General features: G+C 41.1%; 1 protein-coding gene across 1 annotated transcript in view; it reads right to left on the reverse strand.

The window, feature by feature from the left end:
* Positions 1–2,086: 2,086 nt before the first annotated feature.
* Positions 2,087–22,288, reverse strand: part of LOC115776732 (USP6 N-terminal-like protein) — a 32,144-nt gene continuing 11,942 nt past the window's right edge. Inside the window, exons 3-14 of the mRNA XM_030724492.1 lie at positions 17,850–17,935; positions 17,716–17,755; positions 17,550–17,630; positions 14,012–14,119; positions 12,369–12,478; positions 10,145–10,193; positions 9,568–9,688; positions 9,234–9,328; positions 9,088–9,153; positions 6,742–6,841; positions 4,685–4,837; positions 2,087–4,555 (exon numbers count right to left, since the gene is read on the reverse strand). Coding sequence (XP_030580352.1) covers positions 3,855–4,555; positions 4,685–4,837; positions 6,742–6,841; positions 9,088–9,153; positions 9,234–9,328; positions 9,568–9,688; positions 10,145–10,193; positions 12,369–12,478; positions 14,012–14,119; positions 17,550–17,630; positions 17,716–17,755; positions 17,850–17,935 — 1,710 coding nt within the window. The 3' untranslated portion in view covers positions 2,087–3,854. The remainder of the gene's footprint in view (positions 4,556–4,684; positions 4,838–6,741; positions 6,842–9,087; positions 9,154–9,233; positions 9,329–9,567; positions 9,689–10,144; positions 10,194–12,368; positions 12,479–14,011; positions 14,120–17,549; positions 17,631–17,715; positions 17,756–17,849; positions 17,936–22,288) is intronic.

The following is a 22,288-nucleotide window of genomic DNA, read 5'->3' on the forward strand; positions in this document are numbered from 1 at the left end:
ATATACACTCAAAAAAAATTTCCTTTTACAAATGGAATAATTTTATGTTAGTGCGCCTCTTTCGCTGCTGATTACTGTTCAACGGACCAAAAAACAATGTTATCATTTTTTTTATATGCCGTAGTTATGTAAAGCCCTATGAAATATCAAAATTATATTATATTATATATTAAGACAAAGTTTGTGTTTGTGTGTCCTGTCTCTACTGGGATTCCATTCTGCTTCGATGGGCCATCGGAGTCTAATCGCCAAACATCTAATTCTATTTCTTATCAATAAAACGTGTTCAGTTTCTCTTAATGCGCTCTCCTTTTCGAACTAGGAGTAGATGGCAAACTGTACAACTGGTTATTAGACTTCCAGTCTGGTAGGACGACAGAAGCAAAGGTAGGTGCACACTATTCAAGTTGGCATATAGTTGATAATGGTACTCGACAAGGTAGCGTGTGCAGTCCTATATTACTTAAAATAATTATTAATGATATTTTTGAACAGGTTGACAGTTGAAGACTGGGCAAGATTTAACCAATCAATTGAAAAATCTCAAGTCATCTGTTTTTCAAAATATTGTAGCGTCCCTCAAACAGACCACAGCGAAGCTTGTGCCAGTTTACTTGCTGTTTATTTGGAACCAAACACAGGCTACTGTAGGCCGTAGCCAACGCCAAAACAACAGAACTGTTCCTAGGAACTACTGCAATGCTCATCAGCCGTCTCTCTCTCTCTCTCGCACGCGGGCCCCAGCCCACACTCCCACCCCCCATGCACTCAGCCAATCACCAGCATGTTCTCTTGTAGACTCTCTATTATAGGTAACTAGAATGATTGACAAGCTTTGCAGCCTCTAAGTCATTACACATTTAAGGACACTCAGTTAATCCTATTGCTGCAGTGTAAGAGTGCCTCTGCCTTAACTAAATAGGAATTCTGAACACTATAACGTTAACACATCAAGAACTTATAACTCAGTCTGTTACACTACCCCGGCCCCTCAAAGTCCCTCGCCCACGAGGGGCAGATAAAGTCTCTCAGATGACCAGGCAGCCTGTGAAGTCTCCTAGGGCGAGAGCATCCAGAGGAAGGAGCAGGCAGGGATGGAGAAGGGCCCAGGCAACGAGGCAACAGGGCTGCATCAGAGGGGGCCACTGGCCCAGGAGACACAGGGCTCACGGAATGTGGGTTTGAAACAGGGGAATCAGGCGAGGCCACATTGTTGGTGGGAGGACCTGTAGACTCCGGGTCTGCCTGTGATCCACTAAGTTGCCCCAGGAAAGTAGCTGTGCCCTGATTGGGAGCCAGTCTGTCACGGTGTAGGGCAACCTTCCGTCCCCTTGGGGGTAATTGGACCCTGTACACCACCTCCCCTAAGCGCTCCAGAATCTTACAGGGCCCAATCCAATCACTGTCCAGTTTGGGGCACCTACCCTTCTTCCTCTGGGGACTATACACCCAGACCAATTCTCTAACATGTTCTCTTGTAGACTCTCTATTATAGGTAACTAGAATGATTGACAAGCTTTGCAGCCTCTAAGTCATTACACATTTAAGGACACTCAGTTAATCCTATTGCTGCAGTGTAAGAGTGCCTCTGCCTTAACTAAATAGGAATTCTGAACACTATAACGTTAACACATCAAGAACTTATAACTCAGTCTGTTACAATATAATAAATTAGTACCCATGACGTTCCTGCTGGATCTTTTAGCATAATTATGCAATTATTATGTCAAAATCTCCATTTGAGGTATTGTAAAGCCAGTTAAAAGAAATCTATCCTGATCGTGGTATATCCAAGTATCTATAGATCAGTTGTGGTATATCAATAAAGTATTGTATATAGACAGTGTGTGGAGTGTATTTGTGAATAAACAGTTAAAAGAAACGTTTTTTGGGGTGAAAGACAGAAAATCAAGATTAAAGTTTGATTTTTTGAGGTTTCAAAACTGGATCTCCTGTAAAAACACCAACCAGGAAATTTGTTGGGACTTTAGGTCAAACCCTGCATTATTTGGTGCTTTTAATGTGTAAACGTAGTCAAAAAAACATAAAACATATTTAAATCATTCAAAACAATGGCATTCAATTGTAAGATCTGGTTAGATTTATTTGGAAAAAAATTCTAGAACATTTCTACTCTCCTCGCTAGTCTATAACTCGAGACACTCTTAATCTAAACTAACCATAAGATGGCAGCATTTCATTATTTCTAAGCACAGAATATTTTCTACCTTCAGATGGACAAAGTAGTCCCAGCTGTCTACCTACTGGTTCTACAGCACTGTACAATATTAAACACATGTTCAAATCATCTGATACATACACATTCAGTTCCCTTTAAGCAAGATGGGAAAAACTAAAAAAAAAAAAAACTTTTCACGCTTCAAGGAAGAAACACACAAAATGCCTTTTCTAAGACAATACGAACAATAAATTACAGAGCTAGAAAAAAAAGCACTTCTTTGAAATGAGCTCAATAGGTTTCAGTGTGTACAGTCATAACAGTGAGCCAGCTCACCACATCAGAGGTTCGTACGATCAGTCCAACACCGGAAAGTTGCTTCTGTTTCCTGATACAGAGTCAGGTTCAACAAGGTCCAGTGGAGAGCTGAGGCCAATTCAAATAAGGCATTGAGACGTTATTACAAAAAAATAAACCGGTAACTCTGCTAGCAAACACTTTACAAAGGCTTAGACTAAGCAGACAAAATTTTACAAAAGTACAAAAAGGTTTCCTGTGTCTTAAAGGATGATGCTGAAGACTGAGTCCTTTGACTTTCCAGCTAATTCAGACATTGAAAACTCAAGAATATCGTGTGATTAAAGCAGATGAGCAGTTTTAATTAATCAGGCTGTGTGACTCTGAGAAATATCAAAAAATGCTCTGTGCCTAAAGATTATACATAGTAATCTACGGGACCATCAAGGTAGAGCTGTGGTGGAGGGTAAAGAGGTTTTCCACAGGTCAGGGATTTTAGCTGGTACTGAACTACCTTTTTATGCTTCATTAAAGTGGGAAGGTTGGTGTCCACTTCTGCTCCAGTGGAGAGAAGAAACAAACTGATCCACCCCCCCACCCCCCAAGGATCTGCTGATATTTTTCAGAGTTACAGGCCTTCAAAGTAAATGGAGGTGGGTTTAAATCTGGTGCTTTTTCATTTGTCGTTTTTCTGCATTTTTAAGCCCTTAGAAGTACAGGAGCTAACCTCATTGGCTCAAAAACATTTTTATAAGCAGTTTACAGGTACTTCAGCAACCAAAATCGCTTTTTTGTTCAGCACTAACAAAACTGTACCAATTCATCGTGATACAGAGTAACAGAAACAAGCACTGGTAGCCTGGTGCTTTACCTGTTTTCTGATACAACATAGAAGAAATTTCAAAATGGGCATTCTGGGTAAACTTTAAATGGTCATATGTCAGGGTCAAAATGAGACCCTTGTGATGATACACATAGGTGCTGTCTTCCTGATCAGTGTTTCAGAACCAAACAAATCCACCTGCCTTTTATTACATCTATATATTGTCTCTGAGGACCTCATTGATGCTGTATTTGTATTACAGCGTAACATTTCAGGGTAAAAATGTAACACAACATCACCTAACATGAAAATGGAGTGGAATGACTAAAGGAGGAAACGGCTTCTTTTAGCCACTTCAAAACGCTTCAGAAAGTTAGTTTTAAAATTGACAATAACTTTTAACCAATACTGATCTTGAAACTGAAAGCAGATCATTGCTTAACACTATAAATCTGACTGATAAATCAAACTAATTCTTGACCAAAACACAAACTTGATCGTTTTACATGTAAGAGCATTATGAATAAATTAGTGATCTATACTTTGCCGTTCTTCTTATGAAATATCGGCAGCCCATGTTTGCTCTGATTCTGCACTCAGGTCCTGGTTCGTGTCCCTGTTTGTGGTCAGAGCTGAGGCCCGCTCCAGCAACTGGACCCTCTTTGCTGCAGGCAGGCTCTCAGACTGGGCCAGGCCCAAAGCCAGCGAGGCTGCCTGGGTCACGGGCGCTGAAAGAGTCCGCGGGACCGTGCAGGAGAACTGATCAGTACTGAAAGCCAAGCAAGCGGCTGCAGAAGGGTCATCTGTAGAGGCTGAGGGTGGTGCACTGGTTATTTCTGAAGGTGATGGAAGTCCTGCCGTGACATCTGGGTCAGGTTGCATTCCATCCCTCGTCTGGTCTGACAGTGGTGACGGATGATCCGCAACTACCGCTTGGCTCCCTGGGGGCTGGTAAGGTGGAGGCCCTGTTAGTGGGGAGCTGTCAGGGGTGAGTGAGGCTTGACTGTGGATGATGATAGGATCTGGGGAAGGCAACGGCGTCTCCTCTTTTTCCACAGCTTCAAGATTCACAAGGTCCTTGGAGGGGCTCTGGTCTGGAGATATGGAGTCTGGCTGGTGGGAGATAACACGGAGGCACAGGCTGGCTTTGGGGAACCCGCTAGCTGAAGATTGCTTCCCTCCAGAGGGTTGGACTGGATTCAGCAGCACGGGTAGCTCCTGGCCTAGCGGCTTACAAGGCAGCTCCTCAGGCTTCCCTAAAAAACAAACCATAAAAAAAGTTGCTCAAACAGTTTTTTCCCTTAAGTGCACATTAAGGCATCGGTCACACTGAAAAGGACAATCTCAACACTGAAGAGCCTAATTCCTAAGATACAGCTGCATACCTGGAGGAGGGAGATCCAGCTTCATCTTTCGCAGCTCAGCCATGGAGGCCTGAAGCTGCTCAATGATCATATCGTCGCTGTAGAAGAAAGTCTGAGCGATGCGCTCCTGCAAGAACTCTCTCAGTTCCTCCAGGGACATCTTCAAGAGACGCTCTGCTCATCAACACACACACAGACTACAAGTTAAGCTCACAGAAACAGTCTCTGGTGTGCAGTCAGGCTGTTTCCTGTCACATTTTACAGAGAGCTGTTTGAACAAACTGCCTTGGACTACAGCTGGATACAGAATCTCATGACAACACTTTGTATTCAGATGACATTTGACACACAAAGACACTAGTGTTTATAAGTGGAAAAACATTTTCTTTTAATATCCTATTTTAAAAACTGATCGGTATCCACTTGTATATTACACAGTATGCAGCCCTAAAATACACACATCATTTAGATGATTTCATTTTTGGTTTATTTTTATGCACTGCTAAAATAAAGGAACACGTCCTAATCAGAGTTTAGCATCAAGTCAGTGAAACTTCTGGGATGTTGATCAGGTCAGTTCGGTAGCAGAGGGGGTTGTTAATCACTTTCAGCTGCTTTGCTGTTAATGAAATTAACAGGTGCACTAGAGGGGCAACAATGAGACAACCCCCAAAACAGGAATGGTTTTACAGGTGGAGGCCACTCACAGTTTTCCCTGCTCATCTTTTCTGACTCTTTTGGCCATGGCCAGTGTCACTACTAGTAGCATGAGGTGATATCTGGACCCTACAGAGTTTGCACAAACAACTCCTCCAGGATGGCACATCAATATGTCCCATTGCCAGAAGGTTTGCTGTGTCTCCCAGCACAATCTCGAGAGCATAGAGGAGATTCAGGGAAACAGGCAGTTACTCTAGGAGAGCTGGACAAGGGTGTAGATGGTCCTTAACCCAGGACAAGGAATAGGATGAGCACGGCCAGAGCTACAAAATGACCTTCAGCAGCCACTAGTGTGAATGTCTCTGACCAAACAATCAGAAACAGACTCCAGGAGGGAGGCCTGAGGGCCCAACATCCTCTGTGCTCACTGTGCGGCACCGTGGAGTCTGATTGGCATTTACCAAAGAATACCAGAATTGGCAGGTCCACCACTGGTGTCCTGTGCTTTTCACAGATGAGAGCAGGTTCACCCCGAGTGATAGATGTGAAAGTGTCTAGAGAAGCAGTGGACAAAGTTATGCTGCCTGTAACATTGTTCAGCATGACCGGTTGGGTGGTGGGTCAGTGAGGGTCTGGGGAGGCATATCCATGGAGGGATGCACAGACCTCTGCAGGCTAGGCAACGGACTGCCAAATTAACCAAATCTTATCTGAAGCTAAAGCAGTATAGCTTTTATCTTTTATGTGGAGCTTGTGCTGGGAGCTGGAAGTTTGTTGATGTTAATGATTACTGGACTCCATTTTTAAGCTGCTGTCTTACTGATGAGTGGAAGAGGGGCAAGGAACTTGGGAACTTCTTTTTTTTTTTTTTTTGCATCATTTTTGCAGAAAATTCATCCCAAGTGCTTCAAACAGAAATCACTCCATGGGGTCTTATTGAAATTTGTTCAGACACTGACAACAAAAAGAACTTAATACATGAACAAAAGTTACTTAATGCATCTTTAGTGCAAAAAAGTCAGAATAGTAAATGTTAAAAAAAGATTGGGTGTTTTCAGTTTGATTGTGCCACCAAGACATTTTTGCAAAAGCTACACATGTAGACACCCACATGCACAGAGAAACCCAGAATCACACAAGAATATAACCACATAAGTCGGTATCAGTTTGAAAAGTCATAAAAAAAATAACTTGAGACTAGACAGCAAGAAGTAGTGGTTGAACTGCAGGTGTGGCCTTTCCCACAATTTCACTTTTGCAGACTTTAGAAAATAACAAAAACTAGAAGCCTTCAAAATTGCTTGATTTCAGTAGGTTATTAAGAGGTTAATGTGTTATTAATGTGTAGAACCTTCAGTGAGCAAGCTGAGAAGAAAGTGAATTATGTTTTTGTAGTGACCCAGTCATCATCTCCTTACTCTTGTGTATCTTGAGGATGGTGTAAGACATGGCAGTGAGGAGCCGCTCTCCCTCCAGGATGTAAATGTCCCACAGGCGAAGGGTCAGGGTGAACGGTGTCTGCCGGATCACAAACAAAGAAAGTTAGTGAGTCACTGACAGTTAGCTGGATTTGTTTATGCCAGTGGGTTCACATGTGTGCTGTTCTCTTGCTAGCTGGAGTCAGGAAGTTTGTTTGGTTCCTTCCCAGACCTCAGAGGCCCGAGGCCCCTCTGAGCCCAGCGACTCAGTGGGATGGAGAAGTGCTGACAACGGCCAAACCTTGCCAGACCATTACCGCTGGATTGTGGGCATGCAAGGAGAAGGGTAATAACAGTTTAGGCTGACAGGTCTTAATGCTGTCCTCTAATGCGATGTACCCGAGCTCATATATCAGCGAGATCTGTTCTGCTGAAATCATCTCTGTAAAAAGTGATTCTTGGGGATGTGTTTTTTTAGTTTGTCTTTTACAGAGATCAGATCTCTTGCTAAAATTTAAACCTCTGCCAATGCTAACTGTTAGATAGTTTTCCATTATTTTCCACACAAATTAGAAACTTAAATTGGACTTCAGTATTCAGAAATTCACATTTTAATGAGCTGGATATGTGCAATCTGGAACTGAAATTATGTGTGTGAGCATGTGTGTGTCCTGTAATATCCTGAAATTAGTTTTTTTGTTATCCAAAATTTCTGCATTTCTGTTGCTAATGTTCTCCAGTTTATGTGATGATTTTTTTTTAAATACCTAATGAAAAAAAATCAGTATAAAAAATTGGGAATACAATAAATATTCATGTTTTTATTCATTATTATTAATAATCAATGAATATTTAAGTCTATGAAGTCTATCTAATGACTTAGAAAAACACACCTTGTTAATTAAGCTTATTAGCTTGAATAACTTGTCTGAAGACATGCATGTGATGTAAACTGGTTTTTAAACCCTGATTTTAAACTGGATGTCAATGTGAGGTAGATACAGTAAACTGTTTAAATATATGAAGGCATGAATAAATGTGGCACTCATTGAATATTTTCAACGTTCAGCAAGAGGTGGATCAGACTGTGAAACCACATGCATGCGCATTGGCTCTTGACTTGTGACTGACAATTTGGGTCATCCTCCAGTAGTTTGGATAATCCTCTTTTTGACTCTTACAGTAACTAAAATTTACCAAAAAAACCTTTATTCAATATAACCAATGAGTGATTAAGCCCATAAACTCATTAGGAAGGTGTCACAGAGCCCAGGATCGAGGGGTTCAGCCCTCGGTAGCCATTAAACAGAATTCAAGCTGGCTTCACTTTTGAGACCCAGAAGCTATGTTCATATTTTGTAGTGTCTCTGGTACATCTATCGGGAATGCCAAAATAAAAGCATTTTTTTTGCCGTATGAACAAGTAATACCTGTGAGCCAAAAGCTCAGTTCTAAATTTTCAGCTTTAGTTTTTTTCTACTCTTGGCTTGTAGCTCTGGGTCTGAGCAAAGAAGTCTGAGTCACCTTCAAGCCTTCTGTTTGTGAGGTGCAGTCAGTCAGAAGAAAGTGTGGGAGGGTGACTTTAAAGGCAGAGGAGCTGAACCATCATATTTCAGACAGAGGATGAACTGAGGGTCTGCATCACAGCCAGGATCAGGCAAATAAGTGATTTTAAATTTTGGATCAGGCCAGACTACTTTTGTAGAATCCAACAATAAAAAATTTGGGGCTAGAAATAAGCAGGTCCCTTTGACTATTTCAGTAAAAAAGTTCAAATTCTTTAATATGCTGCAAGCACTGTTTTTTATTCATTTAGGAGAATAAGACAGCAGGTTGACTGTGTGTGTTTTGGCTGATTTAGTTAATCTGAAGATAAAAAAACTGATTTTGTGTTTTGTTTTGTTTTTTTTGGTAGCTGATTCATTTTATAAAGAAGTTACAGTTTCAGTTGACCAAAATTTTATTTTCAGCTAAACTGGATGAAATCCCACAAGAAAAAGAGAGAAGATACATGGAGAGGAAACAAGGATGTGACAAACAAGACAAAACAAGGAGAGGAAATGAGGGAAAAGGAACCTTTTCACGTGCTGAGAAAATACAGTAAATTATACTTTAATCAAATTTTAACAGACAGAAAGAAATAATCTTGGACCAAGAGTAAATTCTAAGATAAAAGCCTTTACCCCCAAATAATGAGATAATTAAGTAAAATGAGTCCCAACAAGCTCTTCCTGGATTCTCCCTAACTCTTACTTTAAATGTGGTGTCATTAACTGAAGGTGAAATACAGAACGAGAGATGGGAAGTCGATGAAAAAGTAACACATCAACTAAAGAGGCTCCTCACCCTGTCAATAAAACACTGGAGGAACCATTTAGTGCTGTAAATGCCTGCAGACATCTGCTCCTTGTCCTAGAGACAGAGAGAGACAGAATTAGTCAGCATCACATTTCATTTTCTTTAAAAAAAAAAACCTGTGTAACTGATCTCACCAGATGCTTCTTCAGCTTGGGGATGAGTTTGGTAATAATCTGATCATGATGTGCCTGGAATCTCTGAAGTTTTGGGAAGCCTGGAACAAAAAAGCCTTAAAAGGGGGGAAGAGAGATGAGAGGAACTTATAATCCCACCACAAGTTTCACAAGCAGCACCAGCTATAATCAGCTCCTCCACCCTGCAGACCCAAAGAGTAGCATCTGCACGGTTGGTGAAGCTTGAGGAACTTAATGCCATCATTTATTTCCTCTTTAGCTGCAGTTTGTCTCGAAAACATGCAGCGAGCAGTTTTGCTGCTGATGTTCAGATGACTCCTCTGTGATATCTTACCATGCATGGCATGTTTCTGGTTGGTGAGCAGCTGTGACAGGGCCCAGAAAGCATCCTCCTCATTCATGTACATGAGCAGCAGGGCAGCAATCTGACTCATGCCCTGGCAGTAGCTCACCTCCTGCAGGTAAAAGTGCAAATAGAAAAACAATCATGGGCTTTCTATAGTTGTGGTGCCTGTAACTCATACTTAGTTAACACAAGATCATTAAAAAATCATTAACCTTTGGTTACAAATCCAAAACAGTGAGCTATGAGCTACTATGAGCGTAGCAGTTGTTTTGATCCTTAATTTAATATTAGACAGGCAATAAGCCCTAAACCCTAAGCCCTGTTTCTGCAAATAATGGAAGCAGAACATCAGTGCTGTATGAGCCAGCTGTGACTGTCCACTCTGAAAGCACTGAATGAATATCATGTAAAAACCAAGCAGTGTTGTGGAAGTGCACAATAAACCACAAGTGGAAAATGAAGTCTCTGCTCAGGAAACGAAAATTTAGGAGTGAATGTAGATTTTTATCAGATCAGTTGAGTTAAGATTCATGTTTCATGTAATCTAAGGAAAACAGCTACTTACAGTGTTGTAGACTGAATACGCAGAGAGGACGTGGAATAGAGCCTGCTGCCTGTATGGAGGAGAGGAGTCAATAAAATAAAGAAAAAGAAGAGAACAGGAGAGGAGAAGAAATAAGGAAAGGAAACAAGGAAGGGAGAGAGAAAGAAAGGAAATGGGGGAAAAAAAGAGGGGTGGGAAGAATTACGAGAGGTAATCACATTCGGTTTTATGAATCCTGATACTGTTTGTAGTAAACTCAAAAGCACACAGTGTATTGGACACAAAATGAAAAAAAAATGGATTGTAGAGAAAACTGAGAAAACAGAACTCATAAAGGAAAAGCAGACCACACACAAATAATACAGAACAAGGCTCTACAGCACCACATCTGCTCTTATTCTCTCTAAAAAAAAAATGTCCTTTTTGTAGTGCTGCTGAATGCCTGTTAAATATTGAAACGTTTTTCTGCCCTACACTTTCCACTGCTGCTGTTGAACAGGCCTGTGGTCTGTTAATCAAACAGTGACATCACTGTGTTACAGGATCAGGTTCCACACAAACCCAGAACTCGGCCTGCCCACCTCTCTCACACGCTCAGTCCAAGTTCACCCTAAGGTCGTAAAATCAACCTCTCTCCTAGAGCTACTCATTTTTTCCCACTTATTCCTTCTTTTTTTAAAAAAAAACAAAAAAAAAAAACCAATATGGTGATAGTAACAACTTGGAAAATCCTAAACATCCCAAATGACAATATGCACAACATGGCCAAAAGTAAGTGGACACCCAAGCAACTTCTGGTTCCTTCCAGAAGTAAGAAAATTCCATTCATAAACTAGATCTATAGCTAACATCCAATATCCTAATACAGGCACCTGCCTGTTTTAGTTTAGTTTATTAAAAACAATTCTAATATCACAGTAAAGATTCTGTAAGTTCTAAACATCTTAAAGGTATCTTATAGGCTAATGTTGCATCCTATTACCATATTTTATCATTTTGAAGACCAGCATCCAGAGTTTCAATTCAACATCCAGCAACATCCATCCATCCATCCATCCATTCGCTTCCGCTCATCCTGTTCAGGGTCGCGGGGGGGCTGGAGCCTATCCCAGCTGTCATAGGGCGAGAGGCAGGGTACACCCTGAACAGGTCGCCAGCCTGTTGCAGGGCCAACACAGAGACAAACAACCTTTCACACACACATTCACGCTGTCATTCACACCTATGGGCAATTTAGTGTAGCCAATTAACCTAACCCCAGTAAGTGCATGTCTTTGGAATGTGGGAGGAAACCGGAGTACCCGGAGGAAACCCACGCAAGCCCGGGGAGAACATGCAAACTCCACACAGAGAGAGGGAGAGGCCTGGGCCAAGGTGGAATCGAACCCAGGACATGAACCCATGTTATTCTAACTGTGAGGCAGCAGTGCTAACCACTACGCCACCGTGCTGCCCATCCAGCAACATATTAAGCACTATCCTCTTCATGCCATCCTGACCTGCATGTTACCATTTTCTTTGAGACTTGTGGCATTGCAACTGTGAAATCAGTTATGTTCCATACGCTAAAATAAATACAGTAGCTAATGTTATATAACTGCTTAAGCTAACATCATGTAACTAACTTTGTATCTTTTAACATTAATGGGCTACTTAGCAGCCATCCTAAAACCAGTGTGCATCCTGTTGACAACAAAATATAATGTTAACATTTTAAATAAAGAGTATGCCACCACCACAACAGTGATTAAAACAAGATTTTAAGATGTGTCTATGTTTACGTACACAGGAAAGTTGTTTCGTTTAGGTATCAAATTGGGTATCAAAAATTGTGTAATTCTATTCTGTTCTGTTTTGTTTACTCTTTTTCTACTAACTCATTCTGAAGCTACAAGACTTAATGAACCTTTAAAGGCCTAAAAATTGTGCCTCTGGTGGTTCTTGAGAAACAGAGAGGACTCTTATATTTCATGTTACACCAGGGCTTCCACTAGGCCTGATGTTTTTTAAATAATGTCCTGTAATTAGCACCGAAACCTAAGGAGATGCTAACACAGCTTTATGCTTTGAGAATGTGTAGTTCTTTTATGTTACAATGCATTGTGTACTCTAAAAAGGTGTGAACATCCACTTATCTATTCAATACTTTGAAAATATATCTCTGTAACAGTTATAACTATCCTTTCAGAACAGTAAGTCAGAGCTGTTCACCCTGTCAGAAATCTGACTCAACACTGAAACTTACTTGACTCCAAAGCGATCCATAAACATGATATGGTTTCGAAAAGTCCTGTTGATGTCCAGGTCGATCTGTTTGATCTCAGATGAGCACAGTCTGGCCTGCGCCTTCATTTTCTGAATTAAAAAACAGAGGAAAGTTTAAGGACTGTTAGAAGGCATGTGTGACTGAATTAAGCAGTAATGTCATTGGAGTGCAGATACAAACCAAACCAAGGCAAGATTCCCAGAAAGCAGTTTATAGAGTAAATTCAATAAACCAGAAGAAATGTAATGTTGATTATGCTGACTGTTAATGCATGCCATAAGTTTCCTGAAATAACACATCTTCAAGCCTAGTGTGTAAAAGAATATATATTGATAATACCAAAAATATTTAAAATATTTTGTCATATAATATATCGATAACGTTATTGGGCCACCTACATGTCATTCCTATAGAAGGGTGCACAGTGCTGATGTTTCTGCCAGAGGAGGTTTGGGACGATGCTGCAGTTATTGAGTCAGCCAAGCATTGCTGACTTTTATGCACTATTACAAATTTATAGTTATAGTTAGGGCTGGATCAGGTGACCCTGAACCATCCCTTAGTTATGCTGCTAAAGGCCTAGACTGCTGGGGGGTACTTTTTACTCTGTTTATACACCACTCTGCATTTAATCATTAGCTATTACTAATCTCTGCATGTAAATGGCCCATAGGTGTGAATGTGGGTGTGAATGGTTGACCTGCCTAGGGTGTACCCTGCCTCTCGCCCTATGACAGCTGGGATGTGCCCCCACCCACCCACCGTACATAGCATTTTATCTTCCAGGTGAATAAGGCTAATCACACACAGAAATCCAAGTACACTTATTACTAGGTTAGCCACTTTGTATCTTATTCCACATACTGCATTTTATTAAAAGTCAGTCCTAATGTTCAAAGCTAAAAGTTTTGTTGAGCCTGTCCTTGAATGTGTGAATATGAAATTGAACAACATTGGCCACACTTAGCATTCTGCTGGCTTGTGTTGAGTTGAGCATTAGCCTAGCTAGAAAGACTAGAAACAATGGCCGATCCCTATTGTAGGTGTGGACAAATAAGCTACATGTGAAATAGCACACAGACATTCTAGTAAGTCCAAAGCTGTGTGATTGTCATTAGCAGTGGAAAATAGATAAATTGCTTGTAATTTTTTCTTCTTTGCTCGTCTTTTCCCACAGTTTCTTTTTAAGCAGCATACTCACAACTAACCACTGTTATACTGTAAATTAAATATAAAACATCAAAAAATGACTTACACAATGTTTTCCCAAGCCCCCCCCCAAACAAACAAACAAACTAAACTAAAAAGCAACCACAGATTTATATGAATAGTTTGCTGAATATAAAAGTGAAACGTGATCCCTCACTGCACAGTTATGGCCTATAATGATGATATTAAAACTTTACTCTGTAACTTTTGCCGCAGATGTCCTGAAATAGTTCACGTAGAAATCTTTTTTTTAAATTAATTACTTTATTGTTTCTGCAGAAAACTGGTCAGGATCTAGTGTCATCACTTTCATCTGAACTCTTCCTGCTGGGAATATGTTTTTCTCTCACTTTTCTTAATGCTTGGACAACATTTTCAAAGAAAACACACTGATTTCAGACATGAAAGAATACCTCATATTTGCCCTCGTTCTCCTTCTTGGTCCTGTCCACATCCAGCATCAGTGCCCAAGCCCGGCCCCTGAGCTGCAGGGGAATACCCTTGTACACTCGTTTTACCATCTGACAGCAGAGAGCAGAGGGAATCATAAACACCACAAGGTTTGGAAAGCTGAAGCTCTAAAGAGTGAGTCACTGGAAAGTTAAACCACCTACTGATTGCCTACAACACCGTTTGCAGGAAAAAAGCAAGTTTTTCACATTGGAAACATGTTCCCTGAGCACACAGAGCAGGTCTATAAGTTTCTCCCTGTCACATATGGAGTTTCTGTTAACCTGTGGGGATTAAATGGGTTTAGAACTTCTCAAAGTAACTGCAGACCTTGGTGGCGCCACACAGCAATAAGAAAACTGACCCAACCAGGGGGGCCAGAACGATCCAGAAAGATCTTCTCACACCTTCAGTTAATGAACAATTAAATCTGATAGGCAGGTTAATAAATGGTACTACTGAATTAAATTTTCATGTGCTGCATTCTGGCATTGCTTCCAGTGACTGAGAGAAAAATAATGACATCCGACAGCTTACGCCTTCAACACATTTCCCTTTTCCTCTCATTCCTGTGATGCGTTCATGGTGCAGATGTAAAGTTGTGGTTGCAGGACTTTTGCATTGAGTTAGCGCTATAGAAGAGGAGAAAAATTAATGTGGCATAGTAGTTTATAAACTAGAAATTTAAATCTTGCAGTCCTGCAGTATAGTTTGCAGTAATGCTCTTTGCTGTAGTGGTACAGAGCAGGGTGTGATGTGCATGCAAACTTACATAAAAGGGTGGCAGACATCAATTTATATTTAAGTTGATGATAATGATGATGCTGATTATTAGCATTATCCACTTATTATAATAGCTTCATTACTGTCTAGGGGCTGGAAATCCGCCATACAGCTTGTGTATTTACATCTTGTCAAATTCAACTGTCTGAATCCACATAGAGCAGTGAATGTCGGAGTAGCAGCATTCCTTCGCTGATCATAGCCTGTACACAAAAATAAATCTGCTGGAACTTACAAAACAGATTATGTGACTTCCACAAATCAGGCAAAACATTATGACCACCTGCCTAATATTGTGTTGCCCAAATAGCTCTGACCTGTCAACCTCCACGAGACCCCTGAAGGTGTGCTGTGGTATCTTGCACCAAGACATTAGCAACAGATCCTGACATGTGAGAATGTTGCTCTCCAATTTGTTTGAAAGAAACTGCAACCTTCTCTCCTTCAGCAGCCTGTAGATATATCCTTGATGTCAGAGTTTTCTTGGGTCTTTAGTCTTGCTGTCCTAGACTGTCTAGTCCCAGGTGGTGACAGAAGTTCTTGTTCTGCTCTAGTGATCTGCTGTGAACTGCTGGCTGTTAGAACCAGAACCCACAGAGGCCAAAGCTGCTGAGCAGAACATAGACTACTGTCACCAGCTTTAGTCCATTGGAGCCATCCGCAGGAAAAAGAGCTTACTGAAGAGGCTGTATATTATATTTTTACAAAGTATATATGGTATTATTTATTATTTTTTTTGGTGTGTCTCCTTTATCACACAAGTGTTTACAGTTACACCTCACACCTAGAATTACAACTAGAAAGTCCATTGATGACTTTAGAAGAGACTGTTAGCCTAAGTTAGGCTAACCAGGGGCTCAAATTCTTAGATTGAGCACAATTTTTAATTAGAATATGAAAAAAAGAGTTAAAAAAAAGACAGGATTGGATTTACAGGTGGAGGCCACTCACATTTTTCACTCCTCATCTTTTCTGACCCACTACTTTTGCACTTGCTAGGATCAGTGTCATTACTGGTAGCATGAGGTGATACCTGGACCCTTTTAGAGGTTGCACAGGTAGTCCAACTCCTCCAGGATGGCACACCAATACGTGTCATTGCCAGAAGGTTTGCTGTGTCTCCCAGCACAGTCTAACGAGCATAGAGGAGATTCCAGAAGACAGGCAGTTAGGAGAGCTGGACAGGGCCATAGAAGGTCCCTAACCCATCAGCAGGATCCCTATCTGCTCCTTGTTGCAAGGAGGAACAGGATGAGCACTGCCAGAGCTACAAAATGACCTCAAGGAGGCCATTGGTGTGAATGTCTCTGACCAAACTCTCAGAAACAGACTTTATGACAAAGGTCTGAAGGCCTAATGTCCTCTAGTGAGACCTGTGCTCACTGCCTGGCACCATGATGCCCGATTGGTATTTGCCATAGAATAGCAGAAATTGCAGGTCCACCACTGGTGCACTGTGTCTGAATCTGCTCTCAGGTTCACTCTGAGAACATGTGACAAACCTGAAAGGGTCTGGAGAAGACGTGGAAAACGTTATGCTGCCTGTAACATTGTCCAGCATGATGTTTGGTGGTGGGTCAGTGATGTTCTGGGGAGGGCATATTCATGGAGAGACGCAGACCTCTACAGGTACAGGCACCTTGACTGCCGTTAGATATCAGGATGAAATCCTTGGACAGATTGTCAGACCCTACGTTGGTGCAGTGGGTCCTGGGTTCCTCCTGGTGCAGGACAATGCCCGACCTCCTGTGGCAAGAGTATTCAGGCAGTTCCTAGAGGCTGGAGAGTTCCAGGAGATCCCCCAGGACACTATTCATCAAATCATTAGGAGGTTGCTCCAATGTTGTCAGGCATGCATAGAAGCATGTGAGGGCCACACAAACTACTGAGTACTATTTTGAGTTGTTGCAATGTAATTTCAGCTAAATGGACTAGCCTGCTGCATAATTTTTTCACTTTGATTTTCGGGGTGTCCTTGAATTCAGCCCTCTGTAGGTTGATCATTTTCATTTCCATCAAATGATGTAGCATCCTTTTATTCCTAACACATTAAGGGTGGCTGTAGCTCAGTAGGTAAAGCAGGTCACCTACTGATCGGAAGGTCAGCGGTTCGAATCCTGGCTACTCCAGGCTACATGCCAATGTATCCTTGGGCAAGATACTTAACCCTAAGTTGCTCTCCGACCGTTCTGTCGGAGTGTGAATGCTAGTTAATTAAAAAAGCACTTAGCTTAATTAATGATGGAAGTGCTTGTATGAATGGGAGTGCATGGGTGAATGCAAACAGGTTGTATAAGCGCTTTGAGTGCTCTGATTGAGTAGAAAAGCGCTATATAAGAACTAGTCCATTTACCATTTACATTACCCGGCCCATATCAGTATAGCTTTCAGCATGATTTCTCTTTGAGTTTTGAACAGTTTCATGTGTGTAGAAGTTCTTCCTCTCCTAGTCTGACTTATATTCTGATAAAAAGCTTTGATTCTGAATTATTCATAATGAGTGAGCATGTGGGAATTAAGTATCTCACTTCAGTAAAATGTTCAGGACTCAACGCTGACACTTGCTGTGATTCATTCTGTCTTACAAGGCTCAGTGACATCAGAAAAAACAGCTGCAATTTTACATGTTTCTCAGCAATTGTCTGAAGTGTCCAACAATTAAGTCATTTTAAATCTGTTTTCAGTTTCCATATGCTCCATGTGTGAGCTGTTACTCACCCTGTCACTGTTCTTGTATTTATCCCACTTCTTCACCATCTTCAGCCATTTCTCTGCTCTCTCAATTTCCTGCTGCTTCAGCTATGAAAGTAAAAGAAGCGGGTGAACAAAAATAAGAGTGCTGTAGCCACCTGCTCTGAAAGAAATGTGATATTTCCCTCTTTACCTTCTCTTCGTGTGCAGTTGGTGCCGGCAGCTCATCTTCACTGGAAGAATTACGAGAAGCAAACCATGAGGTACTAATTTACAAAGTGCAAAGTGCCACCAACTGGCATGAATATACTTTGAAGACAGACTTACTGCATGAAGCCGAAGCGGTCGATGACTTTGTAGATGCTGTAGTCAGCATCCTCCCAGGGGTAGATCTCCACCCCACCCTGCCTGCCCTGGTAACAGAAACAGGCATGAACTCACAAGCTCACAGTCTAGACCAGTTGATATACACAGTCACTTACATCACCAAAAGGTCCTTGTTGTGCTGAAGAGTACCTACCCTGAAGGAGAAATTACAAAGACCCTAAAATGGGCTTTAACAAATTTTGATGGCATAGGTACACCTTATATGAGTCAGTTATGAAGTGTTTTGTGACATTTGGCCCACATCTGGCCCATATAACACTTTCCATAACCCACATAAAGCCTGGCTCATGGCTTTTGGGCCATCCCTGACCTGCACAACATTTGCCAGTGTTGTGCCAAAAGTACCAAAGTGCCAAAAGTAGCCCAGATTAGGCCCAGATGTGTCTGCTCTCTGGGTCCATACACAGACACATTGTGTTTGTAACCATTTTAACATCTTCAGGATTTTTGCCGTTTCTGTTAGTCAGACAATAACCCTCAGCCAACTTCACTATCAGTTATGTTTCAGTGGGCCAAGGACAGAATCAATTGTTTTTCCACACAGTGAACAGGCCAAATGTAATTTCTCTTTAACGCTAATATTATTATTACTCTTGTTATAGAATGAGCAGTAAACGCTGGGCGTGATAAATGAAACCAGCACAGAAGTGCCAAAAACAGAAAAAAGCATGGACACAGCGTAGTACAAAAATGGTTTTGGCCTTGATGGATAGTTTTCAGTTTCATAACTGTATTATGTCTGAATTCCTTTAAAACTTTAAAATATGCAGAGTCCAGATGTCCAGAAATGAATGGGTGATGGTTAAGTGGTTAAGTCCATACACAGACTTTTATAGAGGTAGTGTTCTGAATTAAGGTTGTGTACTGTCCCTTAGAAGCAATGCTTAAGCACCAAACATGCTATCATTAGGGCCCACCTATTGCCTGAAGCCACATTTATATATATCCTCTCCACTAACAGTGTGCACTGGTGCTCCTTTTGCCAGTGTATATATCACTAGCTACCTTGGACTTTTTTAAAGCATATCTATTAAATTATTTATTTATTAAGGCTGTACACCACAGCCCAAAGCCAAAAAATGTAAGTCTCATAGTAAACACTGCTGTAGTTTGAACCTACTCTGATGTTTTCCCTTTGCTATGAATTCTGCATATGGGGAATGTTGCAGCAAAAATCTCTCCTCCGTTTCATAGGGCACACACCAACGGAATTAATAAAAATACAGTACGGCTTTGCACAAAAAGCTTCACACACAAAGCTCTAAATCATTCCCCTAATCAAGTAAACAACCAGCAAGTCACACTCCGCAGTGCAGCTGTACCTAAACATGCGTTTAGAATCTCCCTAAATCAGCACAAAGTTTAGAAGTAATGTTTTTATCATGGAAAATCCATTTAAGCAACAATCTGATCCTAGTGTTGACATAACACAGAGGGAACTAATCCTCAGGCAGCCAACCCGAGAGGCTTCTCACTCCGCTCGGCCGTGGTTGGCTGCCTGTCTGGAAAGCAGCCAATCAGCCTCCTGCTCTGAGCAAACCCACAGAAAGTGCACAGCTCACCACGGTTGAGTCGGCTCTCTGAGCCCTGAAGGCACTGCATGTGATGTCAGCATCACCCGAGTGAGAGGACTAAAAATACTTTCTCACTGAGGGCGTTTGGAGACACACACAGTGTTACGGAAAGACATTAGAGCCAGGAGAGATGGTTCTACATGAAGTGCATTCATTTAAATTTGCTGTGCTGATTCACTACAACTGAATCTAATCCACTAAATGAATGACTCACATATCAGTTGTATGAGACAAGAAGATTTGATGGAGTGCATCAAAACACAAGATCATCAGTGTCCACAGCTGCCTTATTTCACAACACTGATGAGTGCCAGCACTCACCCCATTCGACCCACCCCAGCTACTGTACCTTGTGTTCTTTGATACGTTCTGAATGGCACAGATATTGTGAGTTATGGGTGCTGAAGAACAGGAAGCTGACCTTACTCAGTGGCTGCAGTTATTTACAAAAGTCATGTGGTAAAGCCTAGCTTATAGTGTCATTAAAAATGTGATTATATAACAGAATAAGAACTGTTCATTATGTCACTACTTCCAAGGTCAATACAAGCCTAACGTTTTGCTAATTTGATTTTATATTTATGGTACTGATTATGTTTAAGGCATCATTTTGGAGCTTTGGCATCTTTTGAAAAGAGTTTTATGGAAATTTTAGATCATATTTTTCAAAGTAAGGCATCAAAAAGAGGTATAATTTTGAATTCCACGTAGAAGCTGTAAAGAACTGCAACTTCAGATTCACTTTGTTTAACTTTTGATACTAAAGGTTGAGAAAAAGATCCAATTTAACATCTCCAAAGATAAAAGCAGCTCAAAAAGAAACTGAAGAAATTACTATACTGTGAGTCAACTACATAATACTTTAATGACACAGGGCCTATACTGCAACAAACTTTGAAGTTTGATGAGCTCAGAAGATCCAGCCAGAATTATGCCAGAGGCTTGTTGATGGCTACCTAAAACATCTGGATGAAGTGCAACTTGCTAAGGGACATTTAACCAAATATTAGTGGAGGTGACTTTAATAAAACAAGAATTGGGTGCACACTTTTGAATTTATTTTTGGATTTTCTCTAATCCACACAGGGTCAAAGGTTCAAGATGTATGCTGTACAATCATTCCATCCTGGAAAAAGAAACAGCTCAAAGAAATAATTAAAAGCCTGAAATTACCATGACATTAATGCCCATGATGATTAAACTTTTGACCACAACTATGTATAACCATAGATCACAACAGCTCTCATGATTATCTTCTAAGATAAAGAACTAACTGTGAGAGAATCCCAATTATACATTGATCCCCTATAAGCAAGTGTTGGGATTTTATTTTTTACCCAATGAATAAAATGACAAATGTTTAAAAGTAAACTTCAGTAAATTAATAAGTAGTGGCTGAAGCAAATAATAGACAATTATTGGTGGCTGTAGCTCAGGAGGTAGAGCAGGTCACCTATCCGGTCTTTAAGTCCGACGTCACTTCTGGGTCCAGATGCCCATAAATGGACAGCAATGGCAGCCCAGTCACTGTTCATTATTACATTCGGATCAGTCAAAACAACGAGTGACACAGCATTGCTGAGTATTGAACACAGGAGAGTTTGGACCTGGAAATGGAATTCTACGTCATCACTTAAAGACTGGATTGATTGGAAGGTTGGCGGTTCGATTCCTGGCTGCTCTGGGCTGCATGCCAAAGTGTCCTTGGGCAAGATACTGAACCCCAAGTTGCTCTCCGACGCAACTTGGGGTTCAAGTTACCCACTGTTTACATTTACAGTGGGTAAATGTAAACGTGTTGTATAAGCACTTTGAGTGCTCAGAGTAGAAAAGCGCTACATAAGAACTAGTCCATTTACCATTTACATTAGACAGTGAGCGACAGATAGATAGTACCAGACTAACTTCAGGCCGTTTGGGCAATATGTTTATCTTATTTATGCAGAGAAGAATATGTTTATCTTATCCTTAACGGTTTTACCAAAACATGTACATCCGTGTGTAAGGAGGGAAGGGTGTGTGTAGATCAACGAAGACTCATTATAATAAAAAAAAAACTGCCATGTCATGATTAGGGACATGTGAGGGAGGAAGGAGTGTGTTTCTTTTATGGAAGCTTTTATTGCTGATTGGAGAAGCTTGTGCCATGATGCTGGAACCAACCACTGGACAAACCAATCTGAGAAGTCCAAGTCTAAACCATGGCTCTCTCTCTCCATCTGTTTTTGAATTGATAGTGCTTGTAGATAGTGCTTGTAGTATAAAATTGTTATGTTTAGCTTAGAGCTGCGCTCTTCTGGGGAGGGGAGCCACAGGCAGCTGCTGAGGCGGCCTGTCACTTCCTGAACCAAATGGCCCGTGTGCACATAATTCTTCTGATTTTATTATATATTAAATGTCTTAGTTTTTTAATTAAAGTGTTTCAGGTGTCTTCCTTCACAAATAAAACACACCCTGACACAAGCATTAGGGAAAGACCTCCAGCAGAACCAGTTATCTGTTGGACACACCCAGGAGCCTTGGAGGGTGCTTGTGTCACCCTTTTGGCTTGGAAGGATAGGTCTGACACTAAGAGGATCCTATTCCTGTATCCTGTTACCTTGAAGGCAATGGAAATACCAAGATCCATCCATCCATCCATCCATCCATCCATCCATCCATCCATCCATCCATCCATCCATCCATCCATCCATCCATCTCACCTGCCATTAATTCTAAGAAAAAAATATTTGGAACAGCCTTCTGGATCCTGTACTTACATCAGGTGTGAATCAACATAACCATATACACTATAGTTTTCTCTCT

This window comes from Archocentrus centrarchus, unplaced genomic scaffold (genome assembly GCF_007364275.1).
Source record: "Archocentrus centrarchus isolate MPI-CPG fArcCen1 unplaced genomic scaffold, fArcCen1 scaffold_37_ctg1, whole genome shotgun sequence".
Taxonomy (NCBI): Eukaryota; Metazoa; Chordata; class Actinopteri; order Cichliformes; family Cichlidae; genus Archocentrus; species Archocentrus centrarchus.